Source organism: Paralichthys olivaceus, chromosome 9 (genome assembly GCF_024713975.1).
Source record: "Paralichthys olivaceus isolate ysfri-2021 chromosome 9, ASM2471397v2, whole genome shotgun sequence".
Taxonomy (NCBI): Eukaryota; Metazoa; Chordata; class Actinopteri; order Pleuronectiformes; family Paralichthyidae; genus Paralichthys; species Paralichthys olivaceus.
The window spans coordinates 19,836,928-19,845,132 of NC_091101.1; the positions used below are offsets into that span (position 1 = coordinate 19,836,928).

Consider the following 8,205-nt stretch of genomic DNA (forward strand, 5'->3'; position numbering starts at 1 on the left):
AACACGCAGTAAAACAAAGTAAAAATGAACAAATAATAATTATAACAATAAAATAATAATACATTATCATTTCAAATGTTTTGTATGAAATGCGTATGTACGGCGGCAAGCGACGTAAGAGGAACGCGCTCTGTGATTGGCTTAACTACTTCCTGTTTCCTGTCGGCCGTCCACACACGTGAAGGTCAGAATTACAGTCAGAAGGTTTTTATCTTCGGTCACATATTGTCCCTCTGAGCTGTTTCCACTGAACTATGGACGGACAGGGAGGCACAGCGGACCCGCAGCTACAACAGTTCATCGAGGTCGAGTCCCAGAAGCAGAGGTTTCAGCAGCTGGTTCATCAGATGACGGAGGTTTGCTGGGTGAGTTCAGCCTGAAGCTAACAGCTGCTCAGCGATGTGATGCTAACTCATGTGTCTGTGACACAAGCTCACTTTGTTTCTGCTAAATAACAAGTGTTCATTAGTGACACGTGTAAGTGCTGCTTGTGATCCGTGTAGAGTAGTGTACTATAATGTACTATAATGTACTATAATGTAGTGTAGCGTAGTATAGTGTAGCATAATGTAGTGTAGCGTAGTGTGTTTTAGTGTACTATAATGTAGTATTGTGCAGTGTAGCATACTGTATTGTACTATAATGTAGTGTAGTGGACTATAATGTAATGTAGTATAGTGTAATGTAGTGTAGTATAGTGTAATGAAGTACAGTGTAGTGTAATGTAGCATAGTATAGTGTAATATAGCGTAATGTAGTATAGTGTAGTACAGTATAGTGTAATGTAGTGTAGTATAGTGTAATGTAGTGTAGTAGAGTGTAATGTAGTAGAGTGTAATGTAGTGTAGTATAGTGTAATGAAGTACAGTGTAGTGTAATGTAGCATAGTATGGTGTAGTATAGTGTAATATAGCGTAATGTAGTATAGTGTAGTACAGTATAGTGTAATGTAGTATAGTGTAGTAAGGTGTAGTACAGTATAGTGTAATGTAGTATAGTGTAGTAAGGTGTAGTACAGTATAGTGTAATGTAGTGCAGTATAGTGTAATGTAGTATAGTGTAGTACAGTATAGTGTAATGTAGTGCAGTATAGTGTAATGTAGTATAGTGTAGTACAGTATAGTGTAATGTAGTTTAATATAGTGTAATGTAGCGTAGTATAGTGTAATGTAGTATAGTGTAATGTAGTGTAATGTAGTGTAGGATAGTGTGATGTAATGTAGGATAGTGTAATGTAATGTAGTATAGTGTAATGTAGTGTAGGATAGTGTAGTATAGTGTAGTTTAGTGTAATGTAGTGTAGTATAGTGTAGTGTAATGTAGTATAGTATAGTGTAATGTAGTATAGTGTAATGTAGTGTAGGATAGTGTAATGTAATGTAGTATAGTGTAGTGTAATGTAGTGTAGTATAGTGTAGTGTAATGTAGTATAGTATAGTGTAATGTAGTATAGTGTAATGTAGTGTAGGATAGTGTAATGTAATGTAGTATAGTGTAATGTAGTGTAGGATAGTGTAGTATAGTGTAGTTTAGTGTAATGTAGTATAGTGTAATGTAGTGCAGTGTAATGTAGTGTAGTATAGTGTAGTGTAAGGCAAGTTTATTTGTACAGCACATTTCAACAACCAGGAAATTCTGAGTGCTTTACATAAAATATAAATGGCATCATGATAACTTGTAAAAGCAACGTAAGATAATACAAACAGAGGAAATGAAAGAGTTACATCTCTCACTCCTTCAACAGAGGAGCCTTCTCACTACATGTGATGTACTAATGTTTAGAGCTGAAACCATTAGTTCATTCATCAATTTGTTGATTGAAAGAAAACTTATCTTAAAATGTGATTTCAGCTTTTCTCTAGTGTGGAAAATGTGTCATATTTTTATTTAACCTTGTGGGAAATAACTTTTGGAGTTTGGACAAAAACACATAAAGCTATTTGAAAACATCACCTGGGGCTTCATATTATATTCTTCACAATTTTCAGATGTTTTACAGAAAATAATTTTAGCCCTAATACCACGTATGATGTGTTTGACCTCGTTCTTTCTGTCTCCAGGAGAAGTGCATGGACAAACCTGGGCCAAAGCTGGACTCAAGGACAGAAATATGCTTTGTTAACTGTGTGGGGCGATTTATTGACACGAGCCAGTTCATCCTGAACAGACTGGAACAGACCCAGAGGAGCCGGGGCTCGTTCTCCGAGAGCATGATGGACTAAAAACTGTCTGACTGACTGGCGAGATTCTCCGCCCTTTGCTCTGTGAAGAGGCCGTTTGCTCCTGACACAGCTGTCTGAGTGTTGCAGAACTGTCCGATCGAATGCAGGAAGGAACCAGATGCAGCGTAACGTTTGAATCAAGTGCCTGTGATTAACACCGTGTATTCAGAAGTGTAGGGCTTTGTTTTCCCTCCATGTCAGATATGAGTGTTGCAAAATGCTCATATTCTGGTCTGTTGCTAACAGTGACCGTACTTTTGTTTTAGTCAAATCAATGAATTCGAGCTGTTTCATTGGCTAGGCTGTGAAACTGAGCTTGAACGTGTGAATATTTATTGCTGCTGTGAGTGTAGGAGACTGCTGAGAGATGGACGCATCTGGGACATTCAACATACCAACTGTATTGGACAGCCACAAGGACTTCAACACACACACACACACACCCTTGTACTTTTATCTTAGTGAGGACACTCATTGGGATAATACATTCCCAGCCCCCTACTCTAACTAAAGCGAAATACAACTAAACACCTAATCCTAACTTTAAACTCTTTAGACTCCATAGGGTCTTTATTCAAAATGGTCCTCACAAAGATACGAGTACACACACTGTTGTAATTACAGGGAGCTCATGGTGTCTTGAACCAAGAGGCTTGATCAACACCTTAAAGGTTCTGGACTGAACATATGCAATAAACAAAATTACAAAATACTTTTGTCAATCTTTTGTAAAAATGCAGGCAAATCATGTCGTAGTTATGTTTTAATCAGCACTGTGAAAAAACACAACAAATACTGTTTCGTTTGGCGAATTCGTACAGGGAAAGAACATTCTTTGGTGCGATTTGTACGAGGTATTAACAGAAACGCATAAGAATTATTCACACACAGATTGAATACATTCACGGAAAATTACGATTTTTTCACATAAATCAGATTTATACAATATTTTGATAATTTTGGTTAAAAGTGCAAAATTTGAAATATGTTATAATTATCAGTAAGAAGGCACAACGTGGCTTAGGCCACTTAACACACTGTAAAAAATGTGCACAGCAGTGCAACATATATATAAATAAATTATAGCTAAATGAAAAAAGATGTGGATGTACCACTCTGAACGACATGAACATACATTGTACATAGATTCCAGTGTGTTGACTGCAAAGTTATGTTCATTTTAAGGCAAATTTCTTCTCCCAGTGCACAATACATTGTTTAAGACAGACTTGAAGTTCAGAATTAGTAACCTACTTGTCACTCACATTGTAAAACGTTGTGCATTAAAGCTTTAGAATTGCAAAAAGCAACATTTCTTAGTATTGACAACAGTGTTAAGGAGCTCTGGTGTAGGCCCAGTGCCGCTTTTGTACCTCCTCTCTGCAGCTTCATAACAACGTCTGCTTGGCTGTCGTGGCTGGAGCCGGGTAACGGCTGGTGGCCCTGTGGAAACCCTGAGAGCCCTTCCTCAGGAACAGTGGGAGGGAATCCAGGCTGAATGTAATGTCCTTGAAGGCGTGGAGGAGGAAGATCCCTAAGATGATTGTGAGGAAGCCGCTAATTGTACCCACCACTTCGTCCGTGGACATACTCAGCCACTCCTTGAACAGGATTGCTGAGCAGGTCATGACAGACGTGGTGAAGAAGACGTAGTAGATGGGCGTGACTAGTGAGGTGTTGAAGATGTCGAGGGCTTTGTTCAGGTAACTGATTTGAACGCTGACACAGATTATCAGGCAGATGATTAAGGACCAGAACAGGGGTTCCTTCAGCACTGCTACCCCGGCAAACAGCTCCTTAATGCCAATGCCCAGGCCCTTGACACAAGACACAGAGAGGGAGCCAATCACAGAGCAGATCAGGATGTAGACCAGCACATTCCTCTGTCCGTACCGCGGGACCACAGCAAAGATAAGAACCAGGCTGCTTCCCACAACGCACACAGCAAACACAATGAAACCTAGTGGGAGCGTTAAGGAATGAGTTAGTACCCAGAAGAGAGAATCCATCCAACTGTTATCAGGGATTTAGTTTTCACATCATTCTTAATCAGATCACGATTAAGTACATTCAGGCTGCTCGAGGTCGGTCTCTACCTGGGTCTTTGAGCTTCTCTGCCATGGAAGTGAGGGAAACAACCTCCTCCTCCTGCGGGGCGTGGATCACCATCACAGTGGAGCCCAAGACGCACAGCAGACAACCAACCTTCCCGTGCACATTCAGCCGCTCGTTCAGGAAGTACGTGGAGAGCACAGCACTGAAAAGAAGAGAACATAGCACAAATGGTCATAGTACTACTTACAGGGTGTTTTTACTATTATCACCATCAACAAATATAAGTGGTATTTTATTCACCAGCCAATCAGTGGCTCTTAATGAGGTAAATCTTGAATTTGTGATCAGATCTTTTTTTTTTTATCTCTGTTAATTATCTTTCCAAACTAAAACAATTTCTCTCTGTAAAATCGAACTTTTCCAAAATGGCCTCCAGAATGTGTAAATCTGAAAACACTGGCTTGGGCGTTTCTGTCTGACAACCTCAAATGTCATCGTAACCAAATACATAATAGAGCTTTTGTTGATAGCTCAGATTTATGGAGCGATGCAAGTAGGAGGTTAACTCGAGCTCTGCCGCTCCGCTCATGTGATTTGATACTCTGATTTGGAAGAGAGACTGTTAAAGACAGAGAGGGACACCATGATAGTATTTGGCAGATCTTTCCAACCCCTTATGTCCTCTCTGCTTTTCTACAAAGTAAATGTGACGACTTGTCACAAGATGAATTAAAAAGAAAATGTTTTTACTAATAAAACATAAAATCATAACTTTCGGTCTTTCCATTGGATTTGTTGGTAGTTTAAGGTATTGAGAGGGCTGTGTCCAAATCCCATTTCTGCATCACACTGACAGACAACAACAATCATAGACTACATTAAGATGGATGCTATGACTGCTCCCTTGAAGTGAAGCCAAAGTGCCTTGATCGCCACCTAGTGTTTGGCTGCAGTATAGGTCATTAATTCCTCCTTCTCCATGTCTGTGGGTGGGACATGGGCCAAATTAAAATGTCAGAGAAGATGTCAAATACATTTTTCTCAAAGATGGTTTCTGTCATTTTAGGTAGTTTCTAGTTCTTAATTAAACAGATGTAAGTTCAAATGCAACATTTTCAGGTCAGTTTGTCAGTTATATGTTGCAACATCATGATTGACAGCTGAGACTGACTCATGTATTAGTTGAGCATGTGTATCAGCGACACTCTGCAACTGTGGCTTTATTTCTTCATTTCTGAAGTGTGGCAGGAAGTGGAGACACGTCCATCTTTAAATACAATCTATGATCGTGAGAAGCAGCATCAGGGGTATAACAATCAAACTTTAAGACAATTACCTCACAAGAACGCTCAATGCTCCAAGAGGCGTCACCAGTGTGGCAGGTGCAAATGCATATGCAGCGAAGTTAGCCGCCTCTCCAGCTCCCACTAGAACACATCAACATCAACATCAGCGTGCACAAAGTCAGAGCTGCTGCAGCTGTTGGAAATATTCTCTTCCAGCCCACATGTGCAAATTAGTTCTTTTAGAGGAATGTGTAGTTCAATGCTACTGTGTGGGAGCCAGACCTACTGCAACATCACCAGCAAAAATACCAAACCCACAAGAGGCTCATTTTCCTTTTGAAAAAACAAAGGTCACAATGTTTCCGGGCAAGGCTGGTTAGGGTTAGAGCAGTGTAACTAATCAAGATAAACCGTGTCAACTATTCAAACTGCAGAATTATATGTGTGTGAGTGTGAATCATTCACTTACTTGAAATAAGTCCGGCCCACCATAGCCATTCCTTCAGGTACGCATAACCCCCTTGACCTGCAAGATACAGACAAGAAAACCGAAATAAAAATAAGATACAGTAAATAAAATAAGAAACTCTATTGTCCCCATGACCTTTGGGCACTGTCCAACCTGCAGTTTCACATGAAATAAATAAAAGATCTTACACATTGGCCAATAGTACTTCCATACACATGCCACAGTTCACATGTACACATCTGCCCACAATGACAATGACAACATATTGCACTGACATATTGCACACCCTTTTTATAGCACAGGGCCGATGTTACAGTTAAAGACAACTTAAATTAACTAGTCGCAGTTTTTATTTTTACGGCACCTTTCACACAAGAAATGCAGCTCAAAGTACTCTATGTACAATATTGGAAAAAATAAAATCATGTTAATGAAACATGTTAAATGTAATTCATATAAAAGAAAAGATCTTAAGTAACATGTTACGAAATGACATTTCATAATTGTGGTTCAAAGAATCTGTCATCTAGACAGTACACTCGGCCCATAGACTGTATATAAAGATGAATGGTGCCGATTTTATAACTAATTTATACTAATACTAATAACAGCTACCTAAAATGAAAGGAACCATTTAAAATATATATATATATTTACCATGGAATTTGGCCTTTTAATTGTGACCCATGTCTCATCCGTTTACATGGAGGAGGCAGGCATTATGACCTATACTACAACCAGCCACCAGGTGGCAATGGAGAGGATTTGGCTAAGACTTGACATATAATACCATCAAATACTGCAGTGCATTCAAAAGTAGAATGAAGTACTGAAGTTTTAGCTTTAAAAGTGAAAGTACTAAGTAAGAAGCACAACATCTACCATCTGTATTCTTTAAAATAACTTTTAAAGACCCAGTTATTCATTTTAGCCTCATCTCGTTATGGCTTACTTTTAATAAACTTTATTAACAGTGTAATAAAGTAAACTGTACAAATATGTCAAGTCTTAAGATGTGTTTTTCTCCAGCAGTGTTATTTGAAGACTAAATGAAAGTGAACGGTACCTGCTCTCATCGAGCCCTTGCTGGCCAGTCTCAGGAGGCCCTTCTTCTTCAGGATGAAACTCGAACCGATAAACGCGCTGGAGCTCAGAGCCAGAGACAGACCGATGTAGAAGTCCAGACGGTTCACCTCCATCTCTCCACGGGGACGAACTCACGCTGCACGAATGACCGAACTCCACCCGAGGAAAGTGTTGACGAGAACTTTTCAACAACTCATGTTCACCATCACATGACGGATCAGCTGCTCCCAGAGCGAACACAGCTTCTACAGGCGACACGGACCGAGGACCGCGGGGACCAGCGACCCCTGTGCTCCGGTGGAGTTTGAGAGGATTTTAATAGTTTCGACTTTACGCAAAAGTTAGTAAAAATGTTTTTTTTATCTCCGTTGTCAAGTCAACCACATTCGTCGTCGTTGGCTGAGGAGCAGGAAGTGAAGCCGCTGATTGGCTGAGCGGTCACCTCGGGGGGGAGGAGCGAGGAGGAAGGAGGAGGAGGAAGGAGGGAGGAGGAGGAGGAGATCTACTCATGAGACCATAAGGCTGGATTAAATAAAATAATAAAAATAACAAATGTAAACTTTATTTCTATAGCACGTTTTTAAAACAGAGTTTGCAAAGTACTCAGCAAACCAAGAAAGGTAAATATAAATGAAATAAATATTAGCAGGATGTGACCATGAGGCCAGACAAGCACGTGTAGGTGGTTAGTGCTCCAATTAAATGAATGAATAAAGAGCTGAACACTTAAAAACACATTTAAGCAGTAAAATGATGAAAATATGTGAAGTTGAAAAGAAAAACGATAGAAATGCAGTAAAAACCAAAATTGCATGAAAGCTAGTCTATAAAACTGTTTTTAAAAAAGCGATTGGAAAGAAGTCACTGACGTCGAGGTCAATAGGCAATTCGTTCCAAAGCCGAGGGGCCCCGATGGTGTTGGCTTCTCAGATGTGAATATAATTACCCTTTTGAATTATAATCATATCATTTAGTTAAGTAAAATATATGTATTACTGGCTAACAAATCATCTTTCCTGTTGACCAGTTTGTGGAAAATCACCACTTCACCTCTAATTGCAAAAACATTTGAGTGATTTGAGAGATT

The 8,205-nt window shown here is 39.5% G+C and overlaps 2 protein-coding genes across 2 annotated transcripts; one reads left to right on the forward strand and one right to left on the reverse strand.

Annotated features, from left to right (window-relative positions):
* Positions 1 to 134: 134 nt before the first annotated feature.
* On the forward strand, positions 135 to 2,934 carry timm8a (translocase of inner mitochondrial membrane 8 homolog A (yeast)). The gene is made up of 2 exons (XM_020084942.2): positions 135 to 365; positions 2,061 to 2,934. Exons 1-2 carry the CDS (start codon positions 255 to 257, stop codon positions 2,220 to 2,222), a joined length of 273 nt encoding a protein of 90 aa, XP_019940501.1. The 5' UTR covers positions 135 to 254; the 3' UTR covers positions 2,223 to 2,934.
* A 36-nt stretch (positions 2,935 to 2,970) lies between these two features.
* Positions 2,971 to 7,578, reverse strand: LOC109628053 (magnesium transporter NIPA2). The gene is made up of 5 exons (XM_020084930.2): positions 7,099 to 7,578; positions 6,033 to 6,089; positions 5,614 to 5,704; positions 4,319 to 4,479; positions 2,971 to 4,182 (listed from the first exon to the last, which is right to left on the reverse strand). Exons 1-5 carry the CDS (start codon positions 7,229 to 7,231, stop codon positions 3,611 to 3,613), a joined length of 1,014 nt encoding a protein of 337 aa, XP_019940489.2. The 5' UTR covers positions 7,232 to 7,578; the 3' UTR covers positions 2,971 to 3,610.
* Between the last annotated feature and the right edge of the window lie 627 nt (positions 7,579 to 8,205).

Coding starts and splice junctions, on each gene's coding strand:
- LOC109628053 (XM_020084930.2), bottom strand. CDS start 7,231: ATGGAGGTGAACCGTCTGGACTTCTACATCGGTCTGTCTCTGGCTCTG. Junction 5,705..6,032: donor GTGGGCCGGACTTATTTCAA/GTAAGTGAATGA, acceptor GATGTGTTCTAG/TGGGAGCTGGAGAGGCGGCT. Junction 4,183..4,318: donor AGAGAAGCTCAAAGACCCAG/GTAGAGACCGAC, acceptor CGCTCCCACTAG/GTTTCATTGTGTTTGCTGTG.
- timm8a (XM_020084942.2), top strand. CDS start 255: ATGGACGGACAGGGAGGCACAGCGGACCCGCAGCTACAACAGTTCATC. Junction 366..2,060: donor AGATGACGGAGGTTTGCTGG/GTGAGTTCAGCC, acceptor TTCTGTCTCCAG/GAGAAGTGCATGGACAAACC.